This window comes from Chanodichthys erythropterus, chromosome 17 (assembly GCF_024489055.1).
Source record: "Chanodichthys erythropterus isolate Z2021 chromosome 17, ASM2448905v1, whole genome shotgun sequence".
NCBI lineage: Eukaryota > Metazoa > Chordata > Actinopteri > Cypriniformes > Xenocyprididae > Chanodichthys > Chanodichthys erythropterus.
In genome coordinates, this window is record NC_090237.1 from 17061573 (window position 1) to 17078327 (window position 16755).

At 34.1% G+C, this 16755-nt stretch overlaps 1 protein-coding gene across 1 annotated transcript; it reads left to right on the forward strand.

The window, feature by feature from the left end:
* On the forward strand, positions 1-16294 carry klc3 (kinesin light chain 3). Its single transcript, XM_067364915.1, has 13 exons — positions 1-184; positions 8919-9143; positions 9227-9457; positions 10998-11073; positions 11478-11703; positions 11781-11868; positions 11948-12049; positions 13387-13560; positions 13665-13764; positions 13871-13920; positions 14024-14154; positions 14242-14308; positions 14679-16294. The coding sequence occupies exons 2-13, from the start codon at positions 8934-8936 to the stop codon at positions 14763-14765; spliced, it is 1542 nt and encodes a 513-aa protein (XP_067221016.1). The 5' UTR covers positions 1-184; positions 8919-8933; the 3' UTR covers positions 14766-16294.
* The last annotated feature ends 461 nt before the right edge of the window (positions 16295-16755 follow it).

The following is a 16755-nucleotide window of genomic DNA, read 5'->3' on the forward strand; positions in this document are numbered from 1 at the left end:
GTAAGCGCTGTTAATTCAGCCTGTCTGCGACGCAACAACAGGTGAATGAATGACAGCGACGGAGGCTTTAATCGTTTATAGCCACTACATCAAGGAAATAAAGATGTGATGTGGAATATTTTAGTCGGAATTGTCTGGCTGTAAAGTTGGGACGCGTCGCGGACACTTGTCCGAGTTACTGCAGGTAAATAAATATCAGGTATTTACACTCACTGACCGATAGTCTCTTTTAATGAGCTGGGAGAATAAACAGCTTTACTATGCGGTTTAATAGACTGTTATACTCTCGTTTCATGGTCAGTGTTTGTTTTCCTGAATTAACATTCGATACTACTGCTAATCTGGTAAAAGTCGACATGTTTATTAAGTCGACTGCAATTATCATTACAAAAAATTAACTTTTTAAGGGGCCTGCCCATCTTATAACGTGTTTATTATAAGGAAATATTCATTCAGTTCATTTTAGGTTATAAATAGTACATAAATATCATATATATATATACACTTATATATTTAAATGTGTATTTGTGTGTGTGTGTGTATATATACATATACATACATATATATATATATATATATATATATATATATATATATATATATATATATATATATATATATATATATATATATATATATATATATATATATATATATATATATATATATTTTTTTTTTTTTTTTTTTTTTTTAGTTACTGTAATATTCAAAAGTCAAAACCATAGCCTACTCACCCTCGTGTCAATCCAAACCTATGATCCAAACTTGTATGACTTTCTTCCTTGCATATTTTAGCAATTCTTTTCACTATACAGAAAGTAAACAGTGATCGGTTTAGTCAACCTCTAAAATGACAACATATGACTCTTTTTCTGTCCTCTGAAGCCATACAATAGCTTTTATTACAAACAGACTGAAATTTAGTTTGCTATTCACTGATATTCTGAATTATATGACTTGGAAAATAGTACACTAGTCATATGAACAAACATTAAGATGGTCTTGCATCCTTTTGGAGTCTTGAAATCTCCAGTCTTCATTCATTATAATTGCACGATGAAGAGCGACCAGCGCAATGCACAACATTTCTGTTTTTGTGTCCCACAGTTTGAAATGACATGAGGGTGAGTAAATAATGACTTTTTTTTTCTTTTTGGGGGGAAACAAATCCTTTAAGTGTTGAACTGCATCATTAAATCAGGGAATGCAATGTAATTTCAAACAGATTAGAACTGAAAAGCTTCTCAGTTGTTGACACAAGTGAAAATAACATGCAAGTTAGCCGTCAGTCTGCTCCACCCTTTAAACATGCTAAACTGGTACCTAATTTATCATTCATAATTTTTTGGTTATTTTCTCAATTAATTACCATTAAAACCATGTATCCTGTGTATGATGACGTCATCGGTCTGGTGTAAACATTATCTCAGGCCTTTACCTCCCCAGAGGGATCTCTGTTCCTACATGTAAACTGATTCTTACCTAGCAACCCTTCTGCTTGTTTTCATCTTGTTGGGGTGGCAAAGAAGCTTCACTTCACTTCAGTCTTTTAAGGCTATAAGGGGTCTCTGCTATTATTTCATTAAAAACTAAAACTAAAATAGTTGTATTCTGAAAAACATATTATATTTATATATATATTGCCCAACTGAACATATCACACATATGGGGCTGTTTCGTCAATGCAGTTACTTTTACATGTTATTTTCCCATCAGAGAATCCATTTTTATTATGAAGCTTTTTCTTTCCTTGCTGCCAAAAGGACATTGTGCTTTTAGTTGGAATTAAGGTCAGTTTCTGATATTCTATACTGTGTGTAATATAATTTTACCTATGACCCTTTTGTGCTTGTTTAGTTGCTTGTGTAGAGTTTGTCTAAACATCAACAGCCAAATGCTGACAGTAACAAACCATTTTCCATTAAAACAGTAATATACTGTAGAAAACATTCTGCATTCTGGGTAATATTTGTCATTTTCAAGAAAGTAGCCTACAGGAATATACTGTGAGTTAACATCGCTCAAAGTCGACACTCAGAGGCTGTGTTCCAAATCACACCCTATACCCTCTTTCACTATTCCCTACATTAGATCACTAATATAGTTCACTTGACAGATTGAATAAAAAGAAGTGAGTGAATTTAGAAACTTTGTGAACACCTGATTAGCAGAATCACCGAAGGACACAGAAACAAGACCAGAAAAATGAGACGAGCAGAAACACAAGAAGTACAACTGACTTCAGCCACACTGAGTGTGAAACCAGTTCACAAACCAGTTTCACATTATTTCTTTCATACATGTACAGAAGTTCTTGTTGAGAATTAACAGATTTGGATGTTGATGTTTTATTGAAAATAAAAATGTATTGAAGTTTGCAGTCACCATCATGGCGACCAGTGTCTGCTTTAGTTGGGCTCTTGACTCTTTTACATTCGCTTTCTCTGGCTTTTGTAACTGTGTGTTTATAAAACACATTTGTTATGGCAGGAAAAAACCAACATGAAGTTGATCAGGTGTTTGGCTGTTGTGATGATTCTGTAATCATCTTAAACTTGTCTAATTCACTGATCTCTTTCTGTGTTTAGTCTTTGTTTTAATGGGTATTTTATTGTTATTGATTGTACTATACCTGTGATTCCACAATTATTAGCTTATAACAGTCAGTTATTTAGGAGAATATATGTCATATAATGCAAAAAATATTTTGAGCTCCTGCATATCTTGCACAGCAAAGACATCAACAATCAGAATATGAATATCAACAATGGTGACATCCAAAAGTTTAATGTTGCAGTTCATGCTGGATGCCAGCATAGTACAAAACTCCCAGCATGCACTGCAGAATGAATAAATTATGTAGCTTTATTGCCACCATTGTTGAGATTGATGTGCTGATTTTTGATATATGTGTGTGTCTAGATAAAGCTGCAGCTGTTTTTAGTGCATGGCATTTAAAAATAAACTTTTTTTTTAGCTGTTGGAACTCTTGCTGTAGTTTCACAGTGGCAATAATGCAAAATTTTAGTCTGTTAATAACATAACAATGGATAAAACACAGTATTAAGTCAGTGAATCAAGAGACTATGTGATGGTTATGTCTTCACCAACACATAACTATCAGCACTCAACATTTTTTTCTTTACATTTGTTTCTGTCATAAATATACGAATAGTTTAAGCAGCCACAGAAAACAAAAACAAAAAACAACTGATGTATTAAACGGTCATGGGTAAAGAGCTCAACTAAAGCAAATGCTGATCTCCTCAATGGTAACATCAAACCAAACATTTTCACCAAAATATCAACATCTTAACTTCTGTTAATTATCAATAAGATTTCTTTTGTAGAAATAAAGCTAATCTGGTCAGTAATAAGTGTAATGATCTGTAATGGCTGGAAGACAGTTGTAGTTCTGCTCGTATTTATTCTGTTCTTGTTCCTCTTTTCAGTGGTTCTGCTTGTTAACAGCAGGTGTTCATCATTAATGCTCAATCATCACTTAAATATTAACTTAATTATCTCAATGCAACACAACATCAATGTTACTTTTACTCTGTAGTGTGGACACTAGAAGATGTTCCTGTGGGGTTGAAAGGGTTAAAAGTGTAAGATAAAAAGACACACCCACAAAATGTATGTTAACAGTAACAAAATGTAAGTTAAAAAAACAGTTATGTACTAGCAACACTGTTGCCAGTAGTTTACTGTAAAATTGAGTTTTGTGGGTCACTATTGTGCTGAAGAGTAGAGCCTGTGCTTAATTTCAGGAGAAGATCAAGTGATGTTGATGATATGCTGCATGTTGTTTTATTCAATAGATGGTGACTGTGTAGTTGCTGATGCAGTGAATATCTCTTTTTTAAAAATGTTTTTATTGAACTCTAAAGAAATAAGTTCATAGTAATGATATGCTCATATTATTAGCATATAATAAAAAAAAATGTTTTGTAAATTAAATGCCTTTCTGACAATTTAAGGCAGTTGGTTTCTGCAAATGAAATGAGGTAACACAAGTTTTAATTTAGTTCATGGTATCTTTACAGTAACATAGATTACAGTAAATAACTGGAAACAGTGTTGCCAGTATTTTACTGTAAAAAAGCCCGGCAAGGTCTAACAGTGTGATGAAAGTTGTAAAAAGTTGTGACAGGCACACAAACAGCTTGCTAATCAGTAAATCTGATTCAATCCACTCTAGCTACACTTTGAGTTCTGATCTGTGTAGATTAATTATTTGCATGTAAAAAATTTGGATGTAACCCAAAAGTTAGTGGTTGGTAAGCTTTTGTAATATTTGAAAGACTACACTGTGAAACCCGATAAGTTCAGAGTACTCAAAATTATTGTAGACACCGATTACCTCAAAAAATTTAAGTAAAGCAACTCAAATCTTATAAGTTAAATGAATTTTAATTTTAGTTTTATTTAATGTTTAAGTCCACTGTACTTAAAACTATTGTTTACTATACATAATGTTTCTTATTTTTCAATTATTTTGATGCAGTGGTTGTAAAACCCAATAAGTTCAGAATAATAAAAACTTTTAAGTAAACAACTCAGAGATTATTTTAGTAGAACTTAAAATATATTTTAGATTGCCCAAATTCAGTAATTATAATATTTAAAAAATTTAGATAAACTAATCTTTACAGTTAAAGGGTTAGTTCACCCAAAAATGAAAATAATGTCATTTATTACTCACCCTCATTCCGTTCCACACCCGTAAGACCTTCGTTCATCTTCGGAACACAAATTAAGATATTTTGTTGAAATCCGATAACTCCATGAGGCCTACATGGGGAGCAATGATATTTTCTCTCTCGAGATCCATAAAGGTACTAAAAACATTTAAAACAGTTCATGTGAGGACAGTGGTTCAATATTATTATTATAAAGCGACGAGAATATTTTTGGTGCGCCAAAAAAACAAAATGTCAAACTGCAAAACTGCTGAAATCACGTGACTTTGGCGCTTCGAACAGCTGATTCATAACGCTCCGAAGCTTCCTGAAGCAGTGTTTTGAAATCGGCCATCACTATATAAGTTATTTTGTTTTTTTGGGGCACCAAAAATATTCTCGTCGTTTTATATTATTAATATTAAACCACTGAACTCACACGAACTGATTTAAATATGTTTTTAGTACCTTTATGGATCTTGAGAGAGGAAATGTCATGTCAATGTGATTTCAACTAAAATATCTTAATTTGTGTTCCGAATATGAACAAAGGTCTTACAGGTGTGGAACGACATGAGGATAAGTAATAAATGATGGAATTTTCCTTTTTGGGTGAACTAACCCTTTAAGTGTTAGTTAGTAACAGCACAGCAGAGGTGGGAAGTCCAGGGGTCACAGAGTAAAAGTCCTGCCATATTTTTATTCCACCCACTGAAGCATTAATGAGACCAATAAGTGTTTAATTGAGTGATGGTTGACCATTATTGAAGACACCTGATGATAACAAGCAGAATCACCAAAAGAGAAAATCACTATTTTTAAGTTACCATCATCGAGGTCAGGGTTTGTTTTAGGTGAACTCTTGACCCTTAACCTTTTAATATTAGATTTTGTTTGAGCAGTTTTAACTGCATTAAAACCAACCAGCCAAGCAAAATTAAAAGATGATCAGGTGGTGTTGGTTTTGTTTTCACATAATCATTATTTGATCTGAATCACTGAACTAATTTTGAGCCCAATCTTAGTTAGATTTACATTGTTGACTACTACAGCAGAATATCAACTTTTACAATACAAATATTACAAATATATATTTTTTAAAGTTCTGATTTAAAAAAAAAACAACTTTTTTTTAAACACACAGACATCAAGAATCAGTCTGTGAATCTCAACAGTGGTGAGAGTAATAAAGCATGTTGCAATGCATTCTAGGTGCCACCAAACAAAATTCATCCATGCCTCCCATCATGCATTGCTGCATGAATAAATTATGAGCTAAATTGTCTTAGTAATTTTCTCTATTCTCACTATTTAAATTTTGCTGTTTTTCTGTGACTTTTTAGTAGCTTGTTTTCTAATGTTCAGAGTTGATCTGTTTATCAGAATATGTTGCTTGTCACAGTTGTTGAGATTCATGCGCTGATTCTTGATGTCTGTATGTGCCTAAAATAATTTTTTGTGTGTGTGTGTGATAAGGATAACTTTAAAAAAAAAGTTTGTATTGATAAAGTTGATCTGCTGTAGAATCACAGTGCTGCTGTAATCAATAATTTAAACTAATAATGTAAAGATTGGGCTCTAAACGAGTTCAGTTCAGTGATTCAGATCAAATAATGATTATGTGAAAACATAACCAACACCACCTGATCATCTTTTAATATTGGTTTTAATGCAGTTAAAACTGCCCAAACAAAATGTAAAATTAAAGAGTCAAGAGCTCAACTAAAACAAACCCTGACCTCGATGATGGTAACTTAAAAAAGTGATTTTCTCCTTTGGTGATTCTGCTTGTTATCATCAGGTGTGTTCAATAATGGTCAATCATCACTCAACTAAAAACTTATTCATCTCATTAATGCTTCAGTGGGTGGAATAAAAATATGGCAGGACTTTTACTCTCTGACCCCTGGACTTCCCACCTCTGCAGCACAGCATACACTAATGTAACCATCAAAGAGACTACCATTATTTACTTGTACGAACTGCTAATCAATAGTGATGTGTCGTTCTTGAACGATTCGTTCATTTTGAACAAATCTTTAATGTGACTCGGGAAGAAAGAGTCGTCTCGGGGGGTGATTCGTTCATTCGCGCATGTGCAATATTCTACAGGTTCTGTACTGCTAGAAGTAATTCACCTGATGATTCAATTGATTAGTTCATTTCATGAGTCTTTCGGGTTTTGAGTCGTTCCTTAATCACGTGACAGACCCATACACTATGCTGTGTGACCCAAGCACATTATATGTATTAGTAAATAACGTTAACTCTCCAGTTTTGTTTGAGTTTGTGTTACAACTGTTAAAGCTGAAGTTATCATAACCTTGATGTTTTAAACTAACATTAATAATTCAAATTCAAAATGTTATTTGCTTTTAATTTGTCATTATGTCCTTTTTGAGCAATCTTTTTATATAAGACCAATATGTCAAGTCTGCCTAGGAAAAGCAATTATTATAACAGCAAACTCAAAATTGGAGTAAAAATGAACAAACTAGGCTATAAATACTTTGTATTGTAGGCTTGGATTATTATTATTATATAACCTAGTGTTTATTTACAGATAGACAGTCAAAAAGATAAATGAATCAATATTTTATTTATAACAGGGCTTTATTTATAATAACACACCACAGATCCTCAAGAAACAGTAACAAAAACAGTGACAGAAATGTCAGAAATAGCATATGGGTCTGTTACGTGATTAAGGAACGACTCAAAACCCAAAAGACTCATGAAGAGAACTAATCAATTCTCTTACCGGCTCAGAATGCATTGGTTTAGCATGGGACTGCCTGTCACGTCATTAAGGAATTACTTAAACCCGAAGACTTGTCAGACAAGAGGTGAGGCGAGCTTAATCAGCTTGTCATAAACTGAAGACCCAGGTAATGAATTAATCATTTCTGAATCTTATAGCATTGTAGTTTTGTATTGTTTGTAGTGGGATCAACGTTTGCATAAGTAGTAGATGTGTTGGGGAAGTAACACGTAACATTTTAATTATATTTTGCTAAAATCAACGAAATGACTCAAAAAAAATTTGTTCATTTTGTTGAACGAGACTCAAAAGTCCAAGTCAGTAAAATGATCCGAACTTCCCATCACTACTAATCAACATGCAGCATATGTAGCCTTAAAGTTTTACAGCCCATTCCCGACCTAACCACAGGCACTACTCTTCACTACAATGGTAACCCTAAAAACTTAAACATCACAGAAACACATTTAAATACCAAAATAACAGAACATTAAACAATAACACATCTGTATTAATCTTGAGCAAAAACACACAAAATAACACTCATTTTCAACATTTATTCTCCCTTACACGGTGTGATGCAAAGCATGCTGGGAACTTGAAATCTGCTCCAACTCAGTTTAATGTTAAATAGACTCTTCTGATAACATCGGTTACGACGTTTTAACTGCATTAAAACCAACATTGGCAACGATGTGACATGGATGACATCACTTTATATTGCTCAGTAAACTTAATAATTTAAGTATAAGAGTTTACTCAAAAATGTTGAGCTACACAAAAATAAAACTAAACTCCTTGTTCAGAAAATGTAATTCTTTTAAGTTGCATCAATGATTTAACAGACTTTAACTGCAGCGTACTCAATCTTTATAAGTTAGTAGTACAATCCGGGTTTACAGTGTATGAAAGAAGTTTCTCATGCTCATCAAGTGATCAAAAATACAGTAAAAAAGTAATATTGTGAAATATTATTGCAATTTAAAAATTTCTATTTTAATATATTATAAAATTTAATTTATTCCTGTGATGGCAAAGCTGAATTTTCAGCATTATTACTCCAGTCTTCAGTTTCATATGATCCTTCAGAAATCATTCTCATATGCTGATTTGGTGCTCAGTAAACTTTTCTAATTATTATCAGTGTTAAAACTAATTAATATTTTTGTGATTTTTATGATTAATATGATTTTTTGATTAATAGAAAGTTTAAAAGAACAGCATTTATTTGAAATAGAAATCTTTTGTATCAGTTTAAAAGGATTTACTATCATTTTTTATCATATTAATGCAGTCTTGCTGAATAAAATTATTAATTTCTTTAAAAAGCATCTTTTTTTTGTCAATTTCCCCCCCGTAAATAATTTAGATCATTTAAGTAGGAAAGTTATAATGCATTTCTAAATGCAAAAAGGGCCTTGCTCAATTTGCACATTAAATGCACATTAATACCAAATACATATTTTCCTTTCCAGGTTCTGAGGTCAGACATGTTGTCAGGGGAGGAAATCTTATGCAGCACCCAGCAGGTGATCGCAGGGCTGGAGGCTTTGCGTGGAGAGAACCGCACGCTGCTGGATAGCCTGCAGGAAACACTCCAGTGCCAGACATCCAGCGAGAGCGGCAGCCTGGAACAGGAGAAGACCAGCATCATTTTAGAGTCTCTAGAGAGGATTGAGCTGGGCTTAGGAGAGGCACAAGTGAGCAACACAGTCATCTTCATTCATCTGTCATGTTAAGAGCGTTTCCACTCACCCTAGCTGTCTATTTCCCGCTCATCCAGGTAATGATGGCGCTGTCAGCACACCTGGGCTCCTTGGAGGCAGAGAAGCAAAAGTTGCGTGCTCAGGTGCGGAGGTTGTGCCAGGAGAACCAGTGGCTGAGGGATGAGCTGGCCCGGGCCCAGCAGCAGCTACAGGAGCGAGAACAGGAAGTGGTTACTTTAGAGGAGCAGAACAGACACCTGCAGTTCATGAGCAGCATCCGCAAATACGACCACGAAGAGTCATCTCTGGTAAGGGTTCACCTTGAAAACATTCATACGGTTAATATTAGCTGCTTAGGCTAAACATTTTGTTCTAGACTAGCTTTGTGGTTTTCTTGTTGTGTGTTCAATCATGTTTCCTGATAATAATTAAACAAACATTAATAAAACAATTCCCACCACAGTCCCATTTACACCACATCTCAAGTTGTTTTTAGTAGCATTCTGTGGTGGAAATTACTTTTTAATTCGATGAACTTTTTGGAATTATAAAATGGCAGACTCCTTTGTCTTGATAAACATTTTATGCATCTGAAATACACAAAATTACAGCTTTATTGTAAATAATAACAATGTTCTGTTCACAATTGATATTTATCTGGATTTTTCTTCTCTTTTATTCACACATTACATCTTGTATTTCATCTCAGGCATTTTTTATTTATATGTGTTGTGGAATTAATGGCACACAGCAGTGGGACAGTTGTAAATTATATAAATTATATTTACTTGTATAGTTATGTATACTTTATTTTTTGTTTGGATTGTCATAGATTTAAATAATGTATTATGTCAAAAGTCTGGGACAATGGTTTGGGACAATGTAAAAACAATAATATCCTTATATAAAGGCATTTGAAAAGTAGCAAAAATAAGTGCATGGTATGAAAAAAATCGTTTAAAAGTGTGTTTGACCTTCATATAACAAAAAGAAAAGGTTGAAATCTGTTCAAAAATCAACCCCTGGGACATAAAAGTACCCAAAGTTAAAGAAACGCACAACTTTGATGAAGATTTTTCTTGGTATTTCTGCTGTTATTATGACAAAGCTTTTTTTGTTACCAAAAACTGGTAGTATTAATATATTAAATTGATTAACCATGATTCTTTTTGTGTATGTTCTTCAATAAGAACTAATTAAATAAGAAAAAATAGATATCATTGCATTTTACATCTTTTGAACATCTAGTGTACATAACACTTATTTATATATCTTTAATTATCTTATCTAAATAAAATATTTAGAAGCATAAGATATACATTTGATGTCTCAATCAAGTTGTCTAATCCAGTGTCCAACTAGAGGCCTTAAAATTCTCTTTGAAGAACCAGAATTCCTGCTTTTTTTTTGTAAGTTATAAGTTAATATTATAAGTATTTTATAATGTTATGGCCTGGTTTCACAGACATGGCTTAGATTAAGACAGGATTAGGCCTTAGTTCAATTAGGACATTTAAGTAGCTTTTATAAACATTCCTTAGAAAAAAAAAAACATTACTGATGTGCATATTGAGACAAAACAATGGTACTGACATATTTAAAGATACGTCAGTTGCTTTCAGTTAAAACAGCTTAAACGTGCATTTTAGTCTGTGACTAAGCTTAGGCCTTGTCTGTGAAACCGGGGGTATAAGTGTGATTTCTAGATCTGGGAAAAGGGATTTTAAGAACTGTATGTACTTCAATAAGAACAACTAAGAAAAAGAAATATGATTGCATATTACATCTTGCTTTCCAAAATATTAAATAGTACACTCATGACATGTTCATGATGTTTGTTTCTTACAGGAGGATAAAGACGCTTCTTCAGGGAAGGAGTCCCTTGATGATCTCTTTCCTACTGAAGAAGAGGAGCAGTCACACAGTAAATACTCTTCACAGCTGTTCCTTCACACATTTGTTTTCAGAGTTTTTGCCATGTCAGCTGTTGGGATAGAGTAAGCTAGGTTTAGAGCGGTGTTTGATTTCAAGCACAGTTAGGATTTAGTATAACCTCAACTAATATTTAAACTTCTAAATGATTGTTTTTACCCTTTTTTTTATTGAGATAAGAGTACAGGACAGGAAATTGAGAATGTCACAAGATGGATTAGGATTTAGTATAACCTCAACTAGAATTTAAACTTCTAAATGATTGTTTTTACCCTTTTTTTATTGAGATAAGAGTATAGGACAGGAAATTGAGAATCTCACAAGATGGATTTGAACTCATGATCTGTCTGTTGGAGCATGTGCACATGTGTTTCAGCGCAGCTCTTGTATTTGCAGTGTCTCGGCCACACAGTAGTGCCGCTGCTGCTGCCCAGCAAGGAGGATATGAGATCCCTGCCCGTCTCCGAACGCTCCACAACCTGGTGATCCAGTACGCATCTCAGGGCCGCTACGAGGTGGCTGTGCCGCTCTGCAAGCAAGCTCTGGAGGACCTGGAGAAATCCTCAGGCCACAGCCACCCAGATGTTGCCACCATGCTCAATATCCTGGCTTTAGTGTACAGGTTAGTGATGTATAACATCAAATAATCATTGAACTGTTATTTAAAATCTAATCTTATTAAATAATTATTATTTACAGGGATCAGAACAAATACAAGGAAGCTGCCAATCTCCTGAATGATGCATTGGCCATCCGTGAGAAGACGCTAGGCATGGACCATCCAGCTGTATGTACTGTTTGAGTGCTTTAGGAAGTCAAACAATTCACTTACTCCTTTTCTTGATTACATGGGTTTGTGTTTGTAGGTGGCCGCTACTCTGAATAATCTGGCCGTGTTGTATGGAAAAAGGGGGAAGTACAAAGAGGCAGAGCCACTGTGTAAAAGAGCTCTGGAGATCAGAGAAAAGGTACTGACATAATAGAAGAATGGTAATCCCACTTGTCCTTTCTATAGCAACTGACAGATCATATCATCGTACACTACCGTTGAAAGTAATGAATACTTTTATTCAGCTTGGATGCATTAAATTGATCAAAAATGATGGTAAATACTTTTACATTGTTACAGAAAATTTCGACTTCAAAAAAATGCTGTTCTTTAAACTTGTCAGAGAATTTTGAAAAAATAACTACATCTTGTTTTTCACCAAAATATTAAGCAGAACAACTGTTTTCAGCATTTATAATATTAAGAAAGGTTTCTTGAGCAGCAAATCAGCATATTAGAATGATTTCTGAAGGAACATGTGAAGACTGGAGTAATTGCTGCTGAAAATTACAGCTTTGCCATTACAGGAATAAATTATATTTTAAAATATATTAAAACACTGCAGCAAAACAAAATCTTAGTATTTTTGTTTTGTTTCCAGTCCAAATATCTAATAATTCTTAAATCAAGATGCATTTACTAGATGAGTAAAATAACAAGATGTCTTGTTTTCTTACCCCATTGGCAGATAATTTTGCTTGTTTTAAGCAAAAAATCATTTAATTTTTATTGTTTCCCCAGAAAACAAGACATCATGGCGTTTTACTACTTTAGTAAATGCATCTTGATTTCAGAATTTTTAGATATTTGGACTGGAAAAAGACAAAAATACTAAGTAAGAAGAGCATTTTTTGCAGTGAAAACAAATACAATTTTATTAATATTTCACAATATTACTGTTTTTACTGTATTTGCTGATAATGCAGCCTTGGTGAAAATAAGAAACTACTGTCAAAAACTTTTTTTTTTTTTACCAACCACAAACATCTGAATGCTAGTGTACATTACACCACTTATTTATATACCTTTAAATTTCTACCTATAAAAATAATAATAATAATAATATTTTGCATACACACATCTTCTCAACTAGGGGCCTAAAGATGACTTACAATTCTTAAAATGAGACAATTTGTACTCATTTTTTGTCTTTGAAGAACCAGATTTCTACAATCTTGGAAACCTCGATATATGATGTTTGATTTCTACTAGTCATGTATATTAATAAAATCTTATAACTCCACACAGGCATTTTTATAACGAATAAACTTTTTTCTAGCTATGTTCTATTTTATCCAGCTAAAATTGTGAGTAATGATATTTTTAAAAATCCATATCCTTTATCTTTATCCAGTAAATCAAGAATAACTGGAAAAGTCTTGAGCCCTTTAAAATATTATTGTGGACATTGGGGGGCCTTGGAGTCAAAAAGGTTGAAAATCAATGGTCTATTTTAAATATCTTGTCTGTTGACAGGTGCTTGGGTTGGATCACCCTGATGTAGCCAAGCAGCTGAATAACTTAGCCCTCCTATGCCAGAACCAGGGCAAATACCAAGAGGTGGAGCAGTACTATGAACGTGCCCTGCATATTTACCAGAGCCAGCTGGGTCCTGACGATGCCAATGTGGCCAAGACAAAGAACAACCTGGTGAGGATAGGAAGCGACTTGCTTGTCAAAGATCAGTGTTTTAATAATGCTAGCAGTTTTATATTATACGCGTTAACATAACTTGCGGCTCATGTGCTCCTCAGGCCTCCTGCTACCTCAAGCAGGGTAAATACAGGCAAGCTGAGGCTCTTTATAAAGAGATTCTGACTCGTGCTCATGAGAAGGAGTTCGGCTCAGTGGAGGGTAAAATTAATTTTACATCTGCCTTCAAAGAATTATCTACACTCCGTAGTTTGGCCTATTAAACATACCTGTCCAATAGTAAATTAATATTTTCACATCCATAAAGGGGACGGCCGGCCAGTTTGGATACATACAGAGGAAGGAAGCTCTAGACAGGTATGTTTCCAATGCAAACATCTATGTTTTATAAGAAATAGCTTTTTATTTGACATTTTCCCCTCTCTGTCTCTCCCTCTGTGTATGTGTGTGTGTACTGTAGGATGGTCTGGGAAGTCTGAAGCGCAGTGGATCATTTACCAAGCTCCGAGAATCCATAAGACGAAGCAGTGAAAAACTTGTTCGGAAGCTGAAAGGAGTTGGACCACAAGAAACGACCCCTCGAGCTGCTGGGTAATGATTTCTGCTTCTTATTCAGCTCTCATCACTTTTTATGTCGAATAGAGCAGTATTTTAAACTACTCTTTTATTTTTAAAAAGGATGAAGCGAGCCAATTCTCTCAATGTGCTTAATGTGGGTCTTAAAGAAAATCAAGAGGGTGCTATGGTAAGTGCTGAGTCTTTTGCTTCAAATTTTCTCAAGTATTTAAAAATATTTCACATATAATCCTCTTATAGTGTTCTCATACTTGGGGTTTGGGATTTGAACAGACCCCGAACCATAAATATTAAACTTGTTTCCCACTGGTTGTGGTTTGGACATGTATGATACGTCAAATGTTGTTTAGGAGTGGTATGCTATTACATTTCAAAGTTTTTAATGTTTTTGAGAGAAGTCTCTTTTGCTCACCAAGACTGCATTTATTTGATCAGAAATACAGTAAAAATAGTAATATTGTGAAAAATAAATTCACAGTAATTAGGAATAAGATTGAGATGGTTAACAGATGATTAAAGTCTAGTTTTTGTCTTTTCAGAAGCCCAATAGGCTGACAGACACACGGGGTCTGAGTTCCAGCACGCAGAGTTTAGCCCGCCGCGCATCTCTGGGTGGAGACCGCTAACCTTCAGCCACACCATATGACATCAGGACTGTACTGGTCTGTAATTACTGCAGAGATCATATTTGACAATAATATGAGAAATAGTATGTGACAATGAATGCAGGCCTCCCTGAGGCACACACGTCAAAGCAATGTCAAAGTGCTCCTGGGAAAGGGAAACACACTTTGGCTTTACAAAAAGAAGAAGCTTTTTTTACTTTGTTGAAATCAGTTTGATCTCTGTATTTTTTTTAAAAGCCAGTTGCAATATAAAAAGTCACAGAAAATCTTAACCTAATTGCATTCCAAAGCTATGACCAGATTGAGGTTTTGCTAATAATACAATCCAATATTAATACATATTCATTCCTAAGATTACTATAATTTTACCACAACCTTCATCAGGATGCAGTTTTTCACTAAAGGTGCAGTCACATTTACTGTTGCTTGGCAAAATTTTGCTGGCGAAATACAGTTGTTACATTATATGATCACACTCTTTATTCATGCATGACAAGACACAAAAGAGAACGCAGTGTGTTACTCTGTGAATCTCCTTTGTGACTTACACACGACTTGTGCACACAGAAAGACGTTTCAGACAGCGCTTAGACAAAAACACAAAATTATGGCAAAATGCCTGTCTCTCTAGTATCCTCACAAGCAGTCTTACATGAGTTAAAAAACGGGATGCGTGTCAGATCTGCGTCAGGTCTTAAAGTGACAGCAGCCTAATAAACCTGCCGTTGTCTGTCATTTAAAGGCACAATATGTACGATTTTTGGATTAAAATATCCAAAAACCACTAGAACAATGTTATATATTTTGTTGACTTGTGTACTTACATTATAAATAGCGAAATGCACAGAGTAGCATTATAACAACTTTCCAAAACCTGTTAGACCTACCTAAAAATCTTAAAGCACTGTTTACAAGATTACATGGGTCAAATGTGCAATTAACTAATTGATTTTTTTTTTTTATCAATTCACAGCATTACATTTCTACAAATTTTTGCCAGTGACTACACCTTAACACTGTTTATTTTGAATATTGTAGCATTATTTGAAATACATTTCATGTTCTCACACCATCATGCTGTAAAATTATAGTATTGGAATTGAACCGTTTCAATTGCGCATAAGTTTTAAAATCGGATCTAAACGCACTTAAAATTCCTACAGCTACATGATGTCACATTCCAAGATGAATGAAACATATTTATGAGGTAATGTCAAACAATTGTGGTACTTACTTGTGCCTATAAAATAAGGGACTTTTTATTTTTCAATTTCAAGCACATATATATATATATATATATATATATATGCTGAATTGTTTTAGTTTTAGCACTCATGACAATAGGAAGGAAGGATTTTATAAGAACAGAACTTCAGGGTACAAGGGTAATCTACAGTATATAGCTTGAATCTAGCTAGTGGAAATAGCTATTGAGAGGTAAAGGCATTTGCAACTGGAAATCAATGAGTTGTTACATAACTTTAACAGTTGTGCATGCTATATGGTTGAATGTTACATATCCCATGAGCTTAGAGAGTATATTTATGTACACAATGTTGCTGATGAACCAAATAAAATTGTTCTACCTCTGTCTTAATCGAAATGTGTACTGTCTGATAAATAGGTTAATGATAGCTGATATTGCCTGAATCAATAGCTGGAATCCAAGTCTTTGGGCCTCATTGTTGCACAGAGACTGTCCTACATTTGATCTTAGATCATTTCTCAAATGTGTGTACATGTGATTCAGAGAACAAATGTACACACAAAAAAAACATGTGCACAGCTCGTTTCCAGATGTGAAATCTATAAAATCAAAAATGATCTTGAAATTGTGCGCAGCTGAATGGGTTCAGATCTCCGTCTTCCTTGTAAACGCCCCCTAATTAATGTTGTTAAAATATAAAAGAGCACCGGTAATCATCCAAATCCTTTACTACATGAGCAGCAAGAATTGCTTCGATTTCCAAATCAGACTTTCTGGACTCTC

Excerpts from the sequence above, each read along its gene's own strand:
- klc3 (XM_067364915.1), top strand. The coding sequence starts at position 8,934 with ATGTTGTCAGGGGAGGAAATCTTATGCAGCACCCAGCAGGTGATCGCA. Across the intron at positions 11,869-11,947 it reads TAGGCATGGACCATCCAGCT|GTGGCCGCTACTCTGAATAA; the intron begins GTATGTACTGTT and ends TTGTGTTTGTAG. Across the intron at positions 13,921-14,023 it reads AGGAAGGAAGCTCTAGACAG|GATGGTCTGGGAAGTCTGAA; the intron begins GTATGTTTCCAA and ends TGTGTACTGTAG.